Source organism: Tetrao urogallus (genome assembly GCF_951394365.1).
Source record: "Tetrao urogallus genome assembly, chromosome: Z".
Classification (NCBI taxonomy): domain Eukaryota; kingdom Metazoa; phylum Chordata; class Aves; order Galliformes; family Phasianidae; genus Tetrao; species Tetrao urogallus.
In genome coordinates, this window is record NC_136816.1 from 73,284,313 (window position 1) to 73,305,044 (window position 20,732).

Below are 20,732 nucleotides of genomic sequence, written 5' to 3' on the forward strand. Positions count from 1 at the left end.
CCGCTGCATCCGCAGGCACAGGAAAGCCTGATTCAGAACCCACAGCGGTAACGTGCTGCCTCTGCTCTGACAAAGGGACAACTGAGATAGCCCCGTGAGGTTAAAAAAAAAAGGGAAAAAAAAAAAAAAAAAAAAAAAGCATTTTCCACTTACTTAAATCTGCTGACTTGTGACCCAAGGGCCCTGTTGCGCGCATGCAACGAAGCTGAGATTTATAGCAAAGCTTTCTCTTTCAGTGCCCATGTCTCCAGTTTCTGCCCCAGTAGCAATGTCACGTCTGTTTCAGATGTGTAAGGTCCACGCTTCAGGTCAAGGCTCTGAAGGTTTTAGCAATCTGATAACGTATCAGCTGTGGTGCAATCTGGTTTCTTGCAAGCACACTAAAATCTGCGTCCCAGAACACTTTCCTCCTTTCATGTACACACTTTCCAACTGATTTGATAGCACTGGAAGAGCACGCTTTGAGACAGGCAGGTACACCCAAGTGAGCTGAGACAGAAAGACTGCAGGACAGAGCAGCAATGGTCAAAGCACTCAGGGCAGCAGGCAGCTGTCACCATCAGCGCGGCAGCAGCCACACATCACAGCTATGGCACGGCTGGGCACCGCCTGCACGTGGGATCGGCCTTACCGTAGTGTTGACAGCGATGCGTCGCTGGAAATGGGGAATGAATACTTCCACCAGAAGAGGGCCCAAAGCCCGCAGTGCTCGTCAGGAGTCTCCAGCACAACCCGCGCAATTTCTTTACCTCGCAGCACCACCCTGCGGCCACAAAACCCCATTGAGCTGCTTGACGCTTCCCAATAGATCCTTCCACTCACTGCCAGAGCTGGAAGGGAGCTTCTCCCCACTCCAGCCACACGCTGGGATCTCACACATCACGTCTCCAGGAAGTCAGGAATGGATGTTCGGCCATATAACCTCTCCCATGTCACAACTGAAAAGCTTATTTTGACAGAACTGGAGTGAACCAGAAGACCACATTTAAATCTCTAGATGTGCAGCTGCGTCCTGAGATACAAGGAAAATAACGTTGAAAGAACACCTCTGAAGGCCAGCCACCAGGAGCAACATGCTGTACTGTAGCACAGCATGAGGCTGTTAGTGGACAACACTACGAGGTGCAGGCAGCCACCACACACGCCAAGAAAGTGTGAACAGCTTCACAGCTGTACACTTTCTGAAAGTTACCTGGAGAAAAGGAGAAAAGCTGCGCAAGCCAACCACAGTAGTCATAACGGAAACTGCAGTCAGCCACATAATCCTACAGGTAGTTTTTATATAGGGTTTCATCCTAGCTTCATACCCTCAGTAATTAGATGTCTCCCAATTTTTCAGGTTTCCTCGAGCAAGAGTGCATCCAGAGAAATTTCTAGTGCACTGTTAAAGTAGCCAGCCAGAAAAGCAGTAATTAAGAACAGCATATCCAAGCCTTTTTACATGGAAACTTTTATTCTCAGTGAGATCTGTACATTCAAGTCGCACATATGTTTAGGTCTTTGATGGAGCCAAAGCACATAACAACAAAAACAGCCTGGTCTGTTTGAACAGATGATGAGTTTATGCCTCAAAAGTAGACAGGAAATTTGTGACTATTTCCTTCAGCTTAGCTTCCGTCTGGTCAGAGATCTTCCCTTCAGTCCTGTCAAAAAAGAGTTTAATTAAACTTCTGACATGGGAATAAATGCAGTCAATTGCTTAAGAGAAAAAAAAAAAAAATCTACTACCACCCCTTCTCTAAAAGAGCTTGCTCTCTTTAAGGACTAAATTTTGTCAACAAACACTCTCAAAGCAGAGCCTCACTGAGCTAGGTAGTACAGCAATCTTCTACATAGCTATGCCCCTGAAAGAATGCTCTTGATCCAACTTAGGATAAAGCAAGTTAGACCCAGCTCACAGAGCAGGACAATGTTAACATTGAAATGCCCACAGTCAGCTCAGTAACAAGGCACTAGGCAGCACTTCATCTACAGCACTAAGGCTATCAAAAACATGAGAACTGACTGCACAAAGCCATTTCAGTATCAGCTTACAGGACAGGCACAGAAGTAGGTTTGCTTTAAGCACCAGCAGGGTTTCTAAACTTAACTGTAAAATGCTCACTTCTGGATAACAGCACAAGGACATAAGACAAGCTGATTTAACCTCCAGTCAGAGGCAGCACAGATGGCCTCATGCTCTAGGATACATTGACTTAACGGTTCAGTGATTGCTATCTGTGTTCCTGCTCTCACGTCAGTACTCCGGCAATGAAATAAAATAAAAAAATCATACCTGATGGTGGAGAGGAGGGCCTGGTGCTGGCTCAGTACATGAGCCAGGAAAGCACTCTCAAATTTAGTGATTTTGCTGGGCTCCAGCTTGTCCAAGTGACCTCTTACACCAGCATAGATGACCGCAACCTGTTCCTCAATAGCCATGGGAACTACATGAAAGAAAACATTCACACCATCAGCAATTTTTCTACTACAATATATCAGTGTTACACAGAAGCTTTCTCTGAAATCAACTGCATGCATGCAACACAGCTCAAGCTTTCATTTACGATGTCCAAAGAACATCTTAATGCTGGCACAGAGACCAACTGTGACTGGGAAATGCAGACACGTCACATCCTGGACACTGACCGTACTGTCCTTGTTTCAGGAGCTCTGTCAGACGCACACCACGATTCAGCAGCTGTTGTGTGGCAGCATCCAAATCAGACCCAAACTGAGCAAAAGCAGCCACTTCACGGTACTGAGCCAGCTCCAGCTTCATGGTACCAGCCACCTACAAGACACAGGTCACACTGAGTTCCACCCACTGAATCGAGTAGTCAGATCTTCAGAAGACAGCTTTCAGCTTGCTTGTGACCTGACAACTATCTAAAAATCCTGTACTGTTTGGCCTTTTAACATTTTATGCCTCCCTGAAAGATTTGTAACTGATTTTGTACCTTTCACTCGCAGAACTGTAGGAGTTGGAAGGAATCTCCAGAGATCACTGAGTCCAACCCCCCTCCTAAAGGAGGTTCCCTGCAGCAGGTCACACAGGAAGGCTACCAGATGGGTCCTGAACACCTCCAGAAAAGCAGACTCTACCAGCACTCTGGGCAGCCTGTGACTGTGCTCTGTCACTCTGACAGTGCAGAAGTTCTTCCTTGTGCTAGTATGACACTTCCCAAGTTCCAGTTTCTGTCCACTGCCCCATGTTCTGTTGCTGCTCACAACCAAAGAGTCCACACCCACTGACTTGACTCCCACAGGTTAGATATTTGTAAACATTGCTAAGACCCCCTCAGCTTTCTCTTCTCCAGGTTGAACAGCTGAACACATCCTTCAGCCTTTCCTCACACAGAAGATGCTTCGGGCCCCTTAATCATTTTTGTCACCCTCTCCTGGACTCATTCTAGGAGATCCCTGCCATTTTTTTTTTAATCTGGGGAGCCCAGAACTGAACTCAGTATTCCAGACGTGGCCTTTCTAACTTGTGCCAGGATTAAAAAAATGGGATTAAGAGTATTTTCTGCATCTAGCTAGCTCAGCACCCATTTCAACACAGTGAATCTTATGAGCCAAACATCTCCGTGCAGATATCTTCCCCTCACTCTCCACCTCCTGCTTCCTGTCTGCAAGCAATAGAAATATAAAGGAGATCCCATAATTTTGTTCTTATTTCATAATGTCAGGAACTCTAAGCTTAATTCCCTTTGTATTTGTAACTCTTTATGAAAGAATGAAATGGGTTGCACATCCTCCAGGTTACTCATCTCTGATGCGATAAGAAGCAGAAGTTTCATGTTTACCTGCTTCATTGCCCTGGTCTGAGCAGCAGAACCTACACGGGACACAGACAGACCAACGTTGATGGCTGGACGGATACCTTTGTAGAACAGCTCAGTTTCCAAGAAGATCTGCAGGAGAAAACTGTCTTACTAGCTTGTTCAGAAGCCTACAAGCATCCCTAAGAGTGAACTACTCAGAAGTAGTAGTATACAAAGAGCAAGTCCTACCTGCCCATCAGTGATGGAAATGACATTGGTTGGAATGTAAGCAGACACATCACCAGCCTGAGTTTCAATGACAGGCAAAGCTGTCAGAGAGCCACCTCCAAAGGAATCATTCATTTTGGCTGCTCTCTCCAGCAGGCGAGAGTGCAGGTAGAACACATCACCTGGGTAGGCTTCACGGCCAGGCGGACGACGCAGCAGCAGTGACATCTGACGGTAGGCAACAGCCTGCACAGGAACACAAAGGAATCTCTCAGATTTCAGCAGCTCACTTAGAATTTCGAATTCCCAAGCCTGGGGAGTTCACACTGCTCTAAGCACCAGTGCTGGACATTGAGGTCTGTAAACTATGATTCCTAACCTGTTTGGACAAGTCATCATAGATGATCAATGCATGTTTCCCATTGTCTCTGAAGTATTCCCCCATGGAGCAGCCTGAGTAAGGAGCCAGATACTGAAGGGGTGCAGCATCAGATGCTGTTGCAGACACCACAATTGTGTATTTCATGGCATCTGGAAAAGATGTGACAGAGAGCACCATAAGTCTGTTACATCATCATACCAATAACCAGCAAATTCAATACGCAAAATACTACATTGCTGAAGCAACACCAGACAACACCACCACACTGTTGCATGGACTGACATTGTAACAACGTATCAGCCTGACTAACTCAAGCAGTTTCAAGAGCAAATGTATGGCAGCTATTGTCTAGCACTTGCAGACATCTTTCTCCTTTGAAGTGTGGTTTAAACTTCAGTTAAAGACACACTTAAGCTCTAGAAGTCATTCTGAGCCCAAGGTGTCTGAGCTTTTAGCTTTTGAAATGAAGTATTACAATCTTTCATAGACCAAGTTGTTACTGAAATATGTATTTTTTCCCCCTACTAACCATGATTCTGCTTGACCAGCAGCCCAGAGGTAATCTACTTAATTTCTTCTGAGCTACATTTGCAGCTATGTGTATAGGTTACATATGCAGCCACTTTTGTCAGACGTTACTGTTTCTGAAGGGAAGTTATCAAGCAATCTGCATGACTGGGCAGTAAAGACTCCTTACTAAACTGCCATTCATACTAACGTTCATCAATACTTGTGGGACACAGCTTGTAAATCATGCCTGCCTAACTGTCAAATTCCTATGTTATTATATAAGATGTTACTTTTAGCCAAGCTCAAGTATCAGAAAAAAGCCTGTTACCTGCATCAGTGAGCCTCTTCACCAGCTGAGCAACAGTAGATCTCTTCTGGCCGATGGCAACATAGATACAGTACAGCTTCTTTTTCTCATCTGCTCCATCATTAAATCGTTTTTGGTTGATTATAGTGTCAATGGCAATTGAAGTTTTCCTAAATAATGCAGAGGTAGGTTAAATTAAGCTGCCCATCTTTCTCCCAGTCTCCCACTCAGCCATGTACAGAACACTGTATAAAGGTGAACACAAGTCTCTGTTTATGGAAACACTTTTAGTTTGAGCCCTTAACTCACCCGGTCTGCCTGTCACCGATGATCAGCTCACGCTGGCCACGACCAATGGGCACCAAGCTGTCCACAGCCTTAATACCAGTCTGCATAGGCTCCCGCACAGAGATTCTGGGAATGATGCCAGGGGCCTTCAAGCCAACTCTTCTACGTGTCTTAGATGTAATAGGACCCTTAAAAGAGAGGGGGGGGGGAGAGGGAAAACATGCTGCAGTCTGTATCACACAGAAGCAAGCTTAAGATTTAGTGTTATCAGACTTAGTTATACTTACCTTCCCATCAATTGGATTGCCCAAGGCATCTACAACACGGCCCAGCAGCTCTTCCCCAACTGGAACATCCACAATAGCACCAGTCCTCTTCACAACATCCCCTTCCTTGATCAGTCTGTCATTACCAAACACGACAACACCAACGTTGTCGGGCTCCAAGTTCAAGGACATCCCCTAGGATAACAATCATGGTATCATGAGAAGAATGATATCTGCATCCATGCTGAGCTCCTGACAGTTTAGTGCTGACGCAGTTAACATGGATCACTAGTGATCTCAATCTAATTCAGAGCAATCACCAATGTTCTGCTTGCATATCCTTCCATACAGGCAACAATATCTGCATAAACCTTGAATTTATGATATTTTTAATTGCAATTCCAGCACTCATTACTCCTGCTAAGAAAAACTAAAAGGATTATCAGGGTTCAAATAAATTTACCTTGCCTAGGAATTCAACAAGAGAAAAGAACTGGATTATCTACATCAGGCAATTTATAGCATTTAGAAAAAAAAAAAAAAAAAAAACACTGAAAGAAATACTGCAGAACTCCCAGGGAACAGTCAACTTTCTAGCTTTAGTCTACCCTTAAGACTACAAGAAGTCAGCATATGGCAGAGTATACTGGATCACAAAGTCTGTTTCTCAACAGTAATCAGAAAAGCCTGTCTGAAACCAACAAAAACAGAAGAGCTAACTTGACAGTGGATTAATCCTTCCTATAGGAAAGCAAATAAAGCTGAAGTGCTGGCCAAAAAGCAGTTAACAACACCAAAAAAGCAAACCAACACAAATCAAAATTTGCTTTTTGTAGCATTATTTTGAAATATCAAATATTCAAGTTACAATTAAGTTCGTAAAAACTCCATGAGTCATCCCAAAAACAGTATCAGATTCTTCTTACAAAAGCCATCTTTCTCCTTCTACGGCAAATAAATTGCTTTAGTGAAAGCTAACCTTCAGCCCAGACGAGAACTCAACCATTTCCTCTGCTTGGACATTTCTCAGGCCATACACACGGGCAATACCATCACCAATCGAGAGCACACGGCCAGTCTCCTCAAGCTCAACAGAGGTGTCAGCTCCCAAAATACGTTCCTCAAGAATAGAAGATACCTCAGCAGTGCCTAGGAGATATTTCAAACCAGATTCAGTGAATTAATGCGCAGTATGAACACAGTAAGCTTGTCTCAAATTCACAAGTTAACATAGCTTCTCTTAAATCTGTCATAAAACACGGAAAGCAACGCTTTTCCTTACATATGATGCATGAGGCAAATGACAGCTTCTGTACACACAGCTAATAAAAGCAGCTTCAATTCATTACTGAACCAGTTTCAATCGAAACAGTGAAAGACATTTAGTTTAGTTATCAATTTCCTTCAGAATGCCCTACAGTCAATTCCTCTCCCTGGAGAGACATCAGTCTGAATAGGTCATACCTAGCTAAGAAAGTAGACGTTAGTTTCACAGGCAGAGAACTGGATACATCAGAACACTGCTAACTCACTGGTAACCCCATAACCAAATGTATTTTAAAGGCACTTAATACATGTAAGCAGCAAGTTGTTCAATACAAGCTATTTAATGTATTATTAATGAGTATTCTCTATCTTCTCTAATTTGGTAGCATGCCTGGAACAACATTTTGTTTCCTCAGCTGAGATGCCCCAAGGATCACAGTGAAAATTATTTCTTCATAGTATCCTTAGTCTAAGCAGTGTCAAAAATTGGAGGTGGGCCAGAACCAAATACTGCTACGCAGCGCTGCAGCCTCACTGCGATGCTGGCAGCCACAAGAATTATGCCCAAGGACACAAGGTCAAATTCAAGCAAGCCGGAGAAAGCCATTCGTTCTCTAATATTCCTCTACCAAGCAGATAAGAAACTGCAATTTGAGGTGGTTTGGGGTTTTTTCCTTTTTTTTTTTTTTTTTTTTTTTTTTTTTCTCTTTCCAGATAGTTCTGCAGAGCTTAAAGACTGAGGTGGATCTCTCTAGGGCATTTAAGTTGATATGCAATCATTCTTTTGGTCTGGGCATAACTTGAACAATTATTAAAGTGATATCTCCTGGATGTGACCCCTGTAAGTGGTATTTTGCTTTCTTACACAGTACACTGACATCCTGGTGGATTTTATCAGCTGACACACACACACCTCACACTCCAAACTAGCTGACTGATCATGCTTTTAAGCAATATTCTTATAGTACAGACCCTTTTTCAGACTTACCTGTTTTCTGAAAACCCATTTTGGAGGCATGGATGTTTCTGGTAGCAACAAACGCTGCACCAAGGATGTTTCTGGAAACCTAAAATAAACAATTGTTTCAGTAAGGTTTTCTTGATCACACAGAAGGGAGGCTATATTAATTTTTCAATGAGGCTTAGATATCTACCCTGTCTCCATTTTGAGCCGTCCTGCTGCGAGGTCAAAAAGCCGCATTTACAGCATCAAACCCAGCTCCCATTCATGTAACAGGATACTCCGACAAGGTCAGGAGCACGAGCACACGGGCTCACCTTCACAGGGCACAGGGCTCGTTCCCCGCCCGCTTTCCAGCTGAGGACACCAGCGGGCACAGCACCGAATCACCCCCCTCCCATCCCTCCAGAAACCCCCAGCAAACCCTCAGCGGAAGCCCCGGCCGCAGCAGGCCGCGGTCCCTCAATGTCACCGCGGTCCCAAGATGGCGGCAGCTCGCCGCCCTCTTCCCTCCCGAGAAGCGAAGGAGGCGCGCTCACCAAGCCGGCCTGCCGAGGCAGGGAACGGGCGAGGACGGCGGCCACGCGGGCGGACAGCATGGCGCTTGCAGCGGAGGAGAGCAGAGAGAGGCGGCGGGATGCAGCTGCCGGCCCACGGCGCGCTCGCTCTCTCTACAAAATGGCGGTGCCTCGCTCCGCCCCGTTGGGCGGCGGGGAGCAGAACCGCTCTTTCAGCGCTCCGCCTTGCGGCCCGGCCAATGGATGCGGTGCTTCGTACGAAGTGCGGCGTTTGGAGAACCTCCTTCCTGGGAGTGGGCGGGGGGAGAGCACGGAGACTGCGGGAGGTGGGGGGGTTGAGCCGGTGCCTAGTCGTAGCTGGGGTTGTTGGGGTCAAGGAGGGCTGTGGTAGCCGGGTTGAGGGCGGCAGGTCGAGGGAGGAGAGAGATCCTCCCCCTCCGTTCCGCCCTTCGGAGGCTAGGTTTAACATGCTGTGCCCGGTTCTGAGCTCTGTAGTTCCAAGGAACTGCTGGAGGGAATCCAGAACAGAAAGATCGCTATGGGCGTGGAACATCTCTGCTGCCCAGAGAGGCTGTGGATGCCCCGTCCATCCCTGGAAGTGTTCAAGGCCCGGTTGGCTGGGGCCCTGGGCAGCTTGGTCTGGTATTAAATGTAGAGGTTGGTGGCTCTGCGTGTGGCAGAAGGTTGGAGATTCATGATCCTTGAGGTTCCTTCCAACCCTGGCCATCCTGTGATTCTGTGATCTCCCATTTGAGAAAAGATGAGATAGCTGGGACACTTCAGCATGGAGAAGGCTGAGAGGAGATCTTATCAGTGCTTATCCATATCTTCATGAGTGGGAGTCAGTGGATGGGGCCAGGCTCTTTTTGGTGATGCCCAGGGACAGGACACAGGGCACTGGGCATAAACTGAAACATAAACCGTGTCTGTGGTAACGATCAATGCTCAGCCAAACCCTGAGCTTGTGTGCATTTTGCTACTCCATCTGGCTGCATGTAAGTCCATGGGACCAATGGGGCCCAGGGTGCTCAGTAAGCTGTCCGATGTCATAGCAAGCCCCCTCTCAATTATCTTTTCATGGTTCTCAGGATTCTGGAGAGGTCACAGTTTGCTAGAAGCTGGTGAACTTGCTCTGATTGTGAAGATGGGCAAGAAAAAAGAATCTGCCAGTGTTAGACCTGTCAGTCTCACTTTGGTGTCTGGTAAAATTATGGAGAAAATTGTGCTGGGAGTTACTGGAAAACACCTGAAGGATAATGTGGTCATTGATCACAGCCACAATGGGTTCACAAGGGGAAGATCATGTTTAACAAACTTCGTTTCCTTTTGTAATAAGGTCACCCATATTGTTGACCAAGAGGACCCGGTTGACATGATCTCTGTGCATTTTAGTAAAGCTTTTGATACACTGTCTTTTCATACAGAAATATAATGGGATATGTGAGCAATTGGGTGAGGCATGGGGCTCAAAGAGTTATATTAACCCTTTGATATAGTAACCCTATAGTATGGAAAACAAAGGGTTTCTGCTCTGGAGATATTCAAGATCTGTCAGGATGCCCACCTTTGTGACCTACTGTAGGGAACCTGTTTTGGAATGGGGTTGGATTCAATGATCTCTAGAGGTCTCTTCCAACCTTTACATTTCTGTGATTCTGCGATCAGAGTGGCAGCCAGCCTCTAGCAGAGCTCCCCAGACTCCAGTTTAGAGTCAGTTCTCCTTATGTTTTCATGAATGACCTGGATGTAGCACTAGGTGGTATTTTGAGCAAAATCATTGACAGTACTCAACTGACAGGAGATGTTGGCTCTATCAAGGGTGTAGAGGACTTACAGAGAAACACAGACAAATTAGAGAGTGAGCAATCGCCAACCGCATGAAGTTTAACAACAGCGAGTTCTGAATTCAGCATATGGGGATGCACCGAGCTTTACATATAGACTAGAGATGAGGTGCAGGAGAGCAGTCCTGCTAAAAGAGATCTGAGGGTCTGATGGCAAGTTAAACGTGAGTCAACTATCTGCCCAGGGAGCCAGGAAGGCCAACCATATCCTGAGATACATAGAGCACAGCCAAGGGAAGTGATTGTCCCAGTCTGCACTGCACTGTTGCAGCCTCACATTAAGTACTGTGTGCAGTTCTCAGCACCACAATACAAAGCCAACACTTAGAGAGTGTCTAAAGGAGGGCCATAAAGATGGTGAGGGATCTGGAAGGCAAAGCATGTGAAGAGCAGCTGAGGTCCTTTGGTTTGTTCAGCCTTGTGTGGAGCCAGGAACTGCACTCAATGATTCTTATGGATTCATCCCAACTCAGCATATTTCTGTGATTCTGAGGGAAGTTCCCTATGAATACCAGGAAAAACTACTTGAATGAGACAGAGCACTGGCACAGGCTGCCCAGAGAGGTGGTGGAGTCTCCTTGTCTGCAGATACAACTTGCCTGGACACTTTCCTGTGTAACCCACTGTAGGGAACCTGCTTTAGCAGGCTGTTGAACTAGGTGATCTCCAGAGGCTCCTTCCAACACCTACAATCTCATGATTCTGTGAAAACGAGGCCAAAAAGTGCTTTAATCCTTCCTGCAGTCTGGGAAGGGGCTGAGAGTGTGCAGCTCCTCGCCAGACTCCTTAATTATATTGTTGTTAATTATCAATCTCCTGAAGCACATTAAAAAGGATGGGTTTCAAGAGGTGACATTGTTTTGTTCCGCACAAGACGTAAGATGGAATATTCCCACAAATCAAGCATGCCAACTCTTCATACTATTTTATATTTATAGTCCAAAAAGTTTTCACCGCACCCTACTTAATGTGTAAGTCCTACCTACTACATATTCACAGCATTATGTAAGTACAAGGTTATGTAACGTAACTGAATCTTCTGTGCTCGCTTGGGGTCTTTGGTGGTCTTCAGTGGCATTTGGGGAGGTGTCCCACTCATTTTATACACACTTGGGTGCAAGGACACTTAATTTCTTCTGCTTTGTTACTGTTCTGGACTTGTGCCTCATTTCAAGGACGTGTCTTGTTGTTTCTTATTTATAGCCATCTTGGATCTTTGAGGAGAAGCATTCAGTTTTGGGAAGGTTGCTTATCCTAGATAAGCAGGACACCTGGGACTTAAAGCAGGGCTTTGACCTTGAGCCAGACGAAAATGTGTGACACCGCAGCAGCTCGGCTGCTTTGATGATGTATTTTGCAAGAAGGACCCTGACTTTTTAAATGTAAACAATAAACACGCATATTTTGCCCTTTAGCTTAAAAATGATTTTTGTCCCTTCTGGTTAAAGGATTTGACGTGATGTGAATGGAAACACACAATTCCATCAAAAAAGAAATCACCTCAAATCACTGTACTACTTAAAAGCCTTATTTCCTTAAAAGCTTTGGGTCCATAAGGGGAAAAGTAAATTCTCTGGAAACACGGAGAGCTTTAAAATCAGCTGTTATACAAGAGCTTGCTGTGCATGACGAACCGCCCAGTCCAGCCCCCCCCCCCTCCGGTACTACAGCTCCCAGCGGGCCGTGCGGCGCACCCTCCGAGTGCAGGGAATGCCGGGATGGCGGCGGGAGGCTCGAGGGGGTCGGCAGCCTTAATGGAGAAGTTGCTGCGGGTAACGATGGGGCCGGGGGATGGAGACGGGAAACGGTGTTATAAACTTCAGGGAGTGCCTGCAGCAGAGATTTGGGATGCCGTCTGTTTACACTTGTACTTTGAGTGATGTCGCAGGGGTCGTTTCTCAGGAATGCAGAGCTTGCAGCACATCGCTTTTCTTATGTCCGGCTGTTACTTTCTGTCTTTTCACTGGCCTCTTCTTTTATTCCCCCCGGTTAGATTACTTCATGGCTGAAGAAAACATTTGAAAATGTGCCGCAGTTTGAAGTGAACGCGCAGACCATTGATCTCTTGCATATGTTTGTGGAATACAGTGAAGAAAAAGAGAGAGATGTTTCATTTCTGATAGAAGACATGAAGCAAAGGGCAGCAGAATATGATGCAGATGGTGAGCTAAAGACTCCACTTGTTAGCTTCTTTAGGGGGGTTTTTCCTAGTGATCTTGTAGACTGTTAAAATGCGAAGCTCAACTATATTAAAAAAGAAATAGCAGTAGGCTAAGCATTTGTTGTGCTACAGCTTTTACTGTAAGGCAAGGCAATCCATTTAGGCTGAAACTGGGTTGTAGCTTTGGATAGACCCATCTAGAACCTGAAAGAACAGCAGTATTAAAAATAAATCTTTTTTGGTTGTTTGTTTTTTAGCTGAGCATTTGCAGAGCCTTCTCACAGAAAGCCTCGATCTTTCACCATCCTGTCTGTCCGAAGAAGGCACTGCCCACCTTAAAACTCTGGTAGACATTGCAATGATACTTGAAACGGAGGACGCTTTTCTTACTAGGTAATTCTTCCCACTGTGCCGCAGAGTTGGTGATCTGTGCTGTTTCCCTCTGGTTTTTTTCAATTCAGCCATTTCAAAGTGAGTTTTCACACCAGGAATCCTACTTATCCAGCTTTTGCACCACTTGGGCAGCTTTAGAAGGCGCAGAAACTGAGCACAAAACTCTAACAGCTCTGATGTCCGTCCCATTAAGGAAAGCATCTGAAGCCCAACAGGAACTTCAGTTAAATCTCTTCTCGGCTTATAATTCTGTGGTCAGTTGCCGTAGAATTTTGTTACTAGGACTGTCATGCCAGGTAGCACAAGCTAGAGCAGCTTTCAAACTGTCTAGGCAAGCAAGGACTATGAAAATGTAGCTGTTGACTCAGTTTCACCACATCTCTTTCATTTGTTGTCTGGCCTCAATTCATGTAAGGAGATTTCTTTGGCTCTGACACAGAAAAATGGCAGCCGTTAGTCTGTTCTTTCAGGTTTCTCTGTCTGACTTTAAACTGTAACAGCAGGAGTGCACTGAGAATTGTCAGTGAGGAGAAGGCAAAATCTGCGTTAAAATCCAATGTTTTTTGTTTACTCATGTTTAAGAACTTTGCTCTTACTGTTCTTTTCTGAGCTAGAGGAGCAAGCAGTTATGAACCATTGGGAAGAGTAAGTGACTGAGATGCTTCTGGGTGTGTACTAGGGACAGAATCTCAGAATCACAGAATTGTAGGGGTTGGAAGGGACCTCCAGAGATCATCGAGTCCAACCCCCCTGCCAAAGCAGGTTCCCTACAGCAGGTCGCACAGGTAGGCATCCAGGCAGGTCTTGAACATCTCCAGAAAAGCAGACTCCACCACCTCCCTGGGCAGCCTGTTCCAGTGCTCCGTCACCTCACTGTAAAGAAGTTCTTGCGCATGTTTGTGCGGAACTTCCTATGCTGCAGTTTCCAGCCGTTTCCCATAGATTTTCAAGGGCTAAATAGGGTTTTTCTCAAAGGCTATCTGGCAAGCTGTGAGTGGAGCATGTAAGTATTTCAGGCCTGGCTGTTTCATCCACTAGAATGACAGGTCTTGTTTAGCATTTCCCAGTGCTTAGGTTGCTGGGCTGTTTCCCAGATAAAATTTTGTTACTTAAAGAAAGCAAATACCTTCAGAGATGTATTATATTTTTTTCTTCTTAAACACTTGCTATTTACCAGATATATCATAACATGAGGGAAATCAAGTGTTTTGTGGTAAGGGTAGGGGCAGAGGAAACAACAGTACTAATTCTGAGTTGTTCCTTCCCACTCTTTTCGCCAGCTTCTTCTGTGCCATCAATAATAGGAGTTTGGAACTGCATGCAGAAGAATCAAAAAACAAAGAAATGGAGCAAGAATTGCTCAACGTTAAGAAAAAAATGACTGCTGTACTGTTGCTGGAAGAGCAGTTAGAGAAGTGAGTAATGGATGAAAAAGGGGAAATATGTGAGCAATACTGTGGACCTTTGTGATGTCGTGCATTTCTTGTGATAACTAACAGAGTAATTTAGTTGTTAGGTTTTTGACACATTTCTACTTAATTTTGGGGAGTATCTCTCAGAAGCTGTATTCTATGGACACTTTCAGAGGTCAGAAAGAGTTTTGGGATACAGTTGTAAACTGAAAATAGTTTTGCAAGGAGTTTTCAGATGTGGGCTGGCATCTTCCACCCACTGAGGTTCCATCTTCCACTGAGGTTGAAGGCAAATCACAAAAGTGTAGGGGTTAGAAGGAGCCTCTAGAGAACATTGAGTGTGAGCTTTGAATCTGGAGGTGGATGGATAGTTCCATGGGTATTTCCACTAGGAAATCTCACAGCAAAATGCAAATGTTTTCTTCATTCTCTCCTTTTGGTGTTGGTCGTATTAAGAAGTTCAGCTTGAGCATAAGTGGGCCAAATGGTGTGTGTGTGTACAGGTATTTCTTTGAATGTAAGGGTTTCTTTCTTTTCTATTTAAGGGATCTTGAAAAAGTAAAGACACATCTTGAGATTGAAGGAGCCAAATCTGAGAGCCGATCTCAGAACCTGCAGTTCCTGAGAGACAAATGTAAGGATTTAAAAATCAGGATTAAGACTGCTGAGGTAAGTGGAAAGAATTATCTAACATAATGCTGTGACAGGTTGCAACAGTCATAGTTGGTTGGGTCCAAAATTGTAGTTAAGGGCATCCCTGGAGCCTCTTAAACTCCTGGACTTCGGACTTCTGGTCTCATAGGCCAAGTTACCACGCTTCAATTGTTTCTGCTATTTTTATGTTCCTTCTCCGGAACTTCCTATGGTAAATGCAAGGATACTTTTCCTTCTGTAACTGAAAACATTAATAGCTCAGACTACTTTATGCTCATTGTGATGTACCATAGTGTAAGGGTATACTGAAGAATTATCAGTAGAGCATATGCTTCACTGAGATAAATTGTGTCAAAATTCTGAGTAGGGACATTTTTTTGAGATCAATAAATGATTAAATGTTGAAGACTGAAGTTGTGCCTTTCCTGTATGATGATGGATACATGAATAATTTATTTATCATAGAATCATTCAGGTTGGGAAGACTACTAAGACCATCTAATCCAACCATCAAGCAATCCTTATGACCTCTCTAGACCATGTCACTCAGTGCAACATCTACTCTTCTCTTGACCGCCTCCAGGGACAGTGGCTCCACCACCTCCTTGGGAAACCCGTTGCACTGCCTCACCCGGATGCTCTCCAGTATCTTGACAAATACCAGAGATAGAAAGCATTTTACTGAGAAGCCTCTTCCTAACCTTGCCACGTGCTTTTCTCCCGCTAATTTTCTGTAAAGATTTATTAACCATGCTATAAACTTCAGTAGCAACTGATTTCATATAACATCTAGAGCTATGGTTCAGATGGCACATACTTGTACTCTTACTGAATTGTGTTCTCGTCTGCCTGTTTCACTCAAAATGGCAAAATCTTTTTCCTCTCAGTTAGATTTTGTGATCAGTTATGTATGAGCTCTTTTCTGTTTCTAGGAGCAGCTTACTGGCAGTGGATTAGACCAATCACTTTTGCATGAGTCACTGGTGGGCCTGTCTGAGGTAGGTACAGGATGGAGGTTTCTACAATGATCCATTCTCTAAACAGAGTGGACATTCTGTGGAATATATTTCATTACATAGCTGCCACGTTTCTGTTCTGCACTCAGCACTCTTTAACATTATTTGCTATTACTCTAATGGGAACTTCAATCCTCCCTGTTTTTTTTTCTAGCTTTTTCTGCCTATTCAGCTGAACAATGGAAGCAGATTCCCTGATTTTTTTCTTTCTTTTTTAACACTGTCATTCTCAGGATGCAACACTGGGTGGCATTGTTGACATTGCTCAACATTTGAGAATAGTACTAACCAAAAATGATTCGAGTTGGAATTCTACACACAAAGAGGCACAGGGACCTTTCTAGTCTTTATCTGACCTCTGTCATCTTCTAAAACTTGAGTAAAGGGGATATTTGAGTCACAGGCATTTCTACGAGCTTTGCCAAGAGTTCAGTTCAAATAGCCAGCTTGAATGACTTCCTCTTCTGAATGTTTTTTTATTATTTTTACTTCAGATTGAATATTTGAAAAGGGTTAAGAGCTTTGTAATGTGATTAACTTTCAGCCTCCAGGAGAAACTGCCTCCTCTTACTAACAGAATGACCAAAGTGGTGCAAATGTTGGGGATTTCTTTTTTCTGCTGCGTGTGCAAGACTTTGTTTTCACAAATAAGCCATGAGCATGAGAATGTATCTTCTTCCTTGGCTCTGTTCTTTATGTGACCTGCAGAGATGTTAACTCTGAAAGTTGTCTGCCTGGTGGAGCCTCCTTTGAAATCTCTTATTTCAGGGAGGTGAGATCAGATGGTTCTGCTGTTAGAAACAGTGCTGTGTGCTTTCAGAAAGCAAAGGAAAATACCTCTGTGTAAGACTTGTACTGGGTTTAACTGACTCACTGCCGAGTGAATGGTTGATCTTTAGTTTTCTGTATGTTTTGAGAAGGATCACAAGAGCTGTAACCAACATCTGTGCATTCCAAAATGCTGTTAATGTAGAAGTGGTGTAAATCAGTACAAGGAAGACTATAGAATATGATCTACTTTGCTCTATTCACAGAAACTGGCTGGAATGCAGGAAGAAATTGTGCATTTGAAGAGGGACCTTGAGTGCTATCTTGATCTACCTCCTGTAATTATTTTTTCCATGGTTCTTTTATATTTGCAATCTAATTAATTTTAACAGAGTTCACAATATGAAGGAAGCTCTTGCTATATTTCAATGGCTAGAAAACTCTCTAAATATCTGTTAACAGTGTTAACTAAAAACTGTACTTCAACACAATGCTATTTATTGATTAAGCAAAGCCAAAAATAATTGTATGCTTACCGGGTAAACCTTGTTCTAGCAAAATATGTAGGAGTATGATCTCAGCAGATTTGAATTGAACTCAGTATCAATTTATAAAAATTGAAAAAGCTGAAAATTAGAAAATACAATTATTGAGTTTAACAGAATTTTGTAGGTATACTAACACATTAGGGTATAAATTTAGGAAGAAATACCTGAATACAAATGCAGACTTTGTCCCCTAAGCATGTAGTGCATCCTGCAGGAGCACTACATGCTTAGGGGACAAAGTCTGCATTTGTCTGCTCAGCTCAGTTATTATCTTTGCTTTCTCTCTGAGAGTCCTGGGTATTCAGCCCTTTTGGAAAACAAAAGGCAACCAAGAAAGCCTGCATGTTTTCTTTCTGAATTGCTGCTTTGAGAGACCTTGTCTGGGTCCATTGCTTTAATTTCTGGCTTTTTCTGCTTCTGGTCACCATGCCAGGAGTTACAATCAGGCTGCTCTGCAAAGCAGAGCAACTGCAAAGCACCTTTTGTAAAAAAGATTTTACCTATTTCAAATAAGAAGAACCATCGTTACAGAAGACTTTCAGTTGAGAGTAATTCTGTTAACAACTTCATAGCGGCTCAAAGAAATCATGGGCAAACAGAGCTTTAGTCTGGGGGAGTGGGGAAAGGCCTTGGTTTTGTGTGATATCTGTTCTGTGCTATCTGAAATGCTTCAGACAGCTAAACCCAAATATTTCTGATCTTTGGAAAAATGCCTGTACGTTTACAGATGAGTATTAAGGATTGTCATTCCTGCAAGATGTGGTAAAAAGTAGAGCAAAGAGTTGAATGGGTTTTAGGTTTAGTAAATAGAACAGTAAGCAAAATAGTCACAGTTTTGACTTACCTAATACTGCCCGTTACCTCCTTATCTGACAACCCAGAGCATGTGATGTGGCTAACCTCTGAGAGTTAAAAAAAAGGCTTGTTCCAGTTTTTCTAAATTGAGCACAGGGGTACAGAGAAACAAAGGACCTTATCGAAAGCTGCACAGAAATTGTGATTAATTGCATCACTTGTGTTGTGAACTGAGGTACTCATCTGCTGCACGATCCTTCTCTCTTCACCTCTTCAACCCTTCCATAGTGGTCTTGCCCCTCAACACATCTTCCTGTAAGGAAATGGATGAAGGTAGAGGCTGTGACTGCTTCTCCTTTAAATTCATCTTAGTCAAAGAAGCAGCTGCCTCATCTCAAGCAAAATAGGACGTTCAAATCGCATTAGGTTTCCCGGTTCCTCCTTCCCCCAACTCCTTGTCAGAGGAGACAGGGAGAGCCCTAGTGCCCTGCTTCTGGTGCAGACAGAGTAAAGGATGGTTTGTGCTAAAAGCGCGTTGTGCTCTAGAAGATTCATTCTTGGCTGTCTTTAAAAACTAGTTTGTTGATTGGCTAATATGGAAAAGTGGGTATTTTTTAGATATTAGGCCATACCAGACTTCTGAAAAATATCTGATTGCTCAAATGAAGCTGATAATAGGCTTTTAATGTCAGTACCTTTTGTATGTGAAAAGCATACACAAAACTGATTTCATTATCCTTGAATTCCCCTGTGGCATATAATTAGAGTCTTGCAATGATTCAGGAACTCTGTAATTCAAATTGAAATATTGATTTTCATGCCATTTTTTTCTCATTAGAGTCTTTCCCTTGCACGAGTGAAGATTGAAGAAGCAAAACGAGAACTGGTAAGAGATTTTATCTTTCACAAATATTTAAATGGGTGCCGTCATGCTAAAACAATCGATATGCATTAATTGCTTGTGGATTTATCAACCTCGGATTGTGATCTTAATGATCTCTAGAGGGTAATTTTGCTATGGTGGGGCAGAAGCAGTGCATGTCAGTAGGAGGAACTGTTGGAGTCGTGATAGCTAACGGTGGTGAAGCAGTGGGACATGATGGGGGTTAGGTATATGTCTCTGGATTTTTGTCTGCTTCATCTGTCAGAATGCTTATTCACTCCACTGCAGCTTTTTAGTTCCAAAACTTCTACTGCTCCTCAATTCTCAGAGTGTAGTAAGGCCCAGCTATTATTGAACAGCTGCCTTGTAGATTGCAACGGGGACATTTCCCTACAGAACATAATACTCACTTCATACATATGTGTGTACCCTGCAGGCATTGGTGGGAAACATTTGATCTGGCATTGTTTAGAAGGTCTGTACGAAGCTTTCCAGAGTGAGCTGGTCCATATTTGAGCATAAAAGCTGTCTTTGTTTCTTTGTGTTAGTACTTACTTGCTCATAGACACAGCACAAAGTATTCAATGATACGCCATTCAAATTTCTAATTGCATTTTTAAATACTCTGTACATTTTCAGATGGGTTTGCTCAGACTGGTGAGATACTTGTTTCATAGTGCAAGCTCACCTTACCAGCATGCCAGGCTTCTGTTGGGTGTGTGCATTCTGTAGTTCAGCTTGAAGATATCTGATGTCCCACTAGGGCACGGTATAAAGGCCACTGAGCAGATTTAGTGCTTCGTTTGGAGATTTCTCCATAGGTGACTACTGAGACTGTTGCTGCTTGGATTGGTGAAAAACCACCAGTGTGATGCTTGGGTTAATCAGTGCTAATAGTATCCTAAGGTTTGATCATTGTAGATGTGCTTGTGCAAGAAGAATATATGAAAACTGCTTTGCATTTACTGAGTCCTGTCGGTTTTCTCTCCTGCCAGAATGCCTTGGAGGTAGAATTCTCAAAGAAGATTGAAATGCTGACTTATGATGTGCTGGAAACCAGAAGACTCTAGTTCACCTGAAGTGTCCTGAATAGAAGATTTCCTTCTTGTCTATTTGTTTGCACTAATGAAATATATTGGACTCAGTATATTCTGCAGCTTTCTGCCTTACTCTTATTGTGGTTGGATGGCGTGCTTGTGACCTTTCAGCAAGCAAGCTCTTCTCTTCAGTGGTTCATGTAGCAGTGCATTTGTAAATGTCAGCTGTTTTTCCAATAAAATTCTTTCTTCCCAAACTTCTTTTTTTTCCTTTTTTTTTTTTTTCCCCATATGTGGTGGAAATACTTCATCCAGCTGATAACAGACTGATAGTAAGAGGACAAAGAAATGGCTTTAAACTAAGGAGGGCAGATTTAGGTCACATGTGAGGGGGAAATTCTTTACGCAGAAGGCAGTGAGGCCCCAGCACTGCTGCCAAGAGCTGTGGGTGCCCCATCCCTCGAGGAGGCTGAGGCCATGGGTGGGTTCTGGGAGCCTGAGCTGGGGGAGGCACCCAGCTCACTGCAGAAGGTGGGGTGGTGGAGCTTTAGGATCCCTCCAACCCAGCCAGTTCTCTGCTCTTCACCAGGAAGTGTTCTTATCAGGACTTGATAGGCCTTTACCATGTAGAATATGACTGATCAGGGAATCTGCCTTTCCTCTTTCTGCACGTCCAGTATTTTTTCTTCCCTGGTGCCCTTGCTTTGGTGGTGCAAGCATTGCAATGGCAATTACAATGATTCTTTCCA

At 43.8% G+C, this 20,732-nt stretch overlaps 2 protein-coding genes across 3 annotated transcripts; one reads left to right on the forward strand and one right to left on the reverse strand.

Moving 5' to 3' along the window:
- Nucleotides 1-1,440: 1,440 nt before the first annotated feature.
- ATP5F1A (ATP synthase F1 subunit alpha) lies at nt 1,441-8,553 on the reverse strand (the record flags this gene model as incomplete). 2 transcript variants are annotated; one of them, XM_079549020.1, is made up of 12 exons in its annotated part: nt 1,441-1,643; nt 2,276-2,426; nt 2,629-2,773; nt 3,789-3,896; nt 3,996-4,220; nt 4,354-4,505; nt 5,195-5,343; nt 5,483-5,649; nt 5,815-5,922; nt 6,707-6,876; nt 7,982-8,060; nt 8,494-8,553. In XM_079549020.1, 12 exons carry the CDS (start codon nt 8,551-8,553, stop codon nt 1,562-1,564), a joined length of 1,596 nt encoding a protein of 531 aa, XP_079405146.1. In that variant the 3' UTR covers nt 1,441-1,561. The 2 variants fall into 2 exon arrangements, with proteins under 2 accessions (XP_079405146.1, XP_079405145.1); XM_079549019.1 differs by having other exon boundaries at nt 5,749-5,922.
- A 3,481-nt stretch (nt 8,554-12,034) lies between these two features.
- On the forward strand, nt 12,035-20,187 carry HAUS1 (HAUS augmin like complex subunit 1; the record flags this gene model as incomplete). The annotated part of the gene is made up of 9 exons (XM_079548335.1): nt 12,035-12,088; nt 12,310-12,478; nt 12,735-12,870; nt 14,151-14,285; nt 14,828-14,951; nt 15,869-15,934; nt 16,987-17,058; nt 18,902-18,949; nt 19,942-20,187. 9 exons carry the CDS (start codon nt 12,035-12,037, stop codon nt 20,014-20,016), a joined length of 879 nt encoding a protein of 292 aa, XP_079404461.1. The 3' UTR covers nt 20,017-20,187.
- Nucleotides 20,188-20,732: the final 545 nt, after the last annotated feature.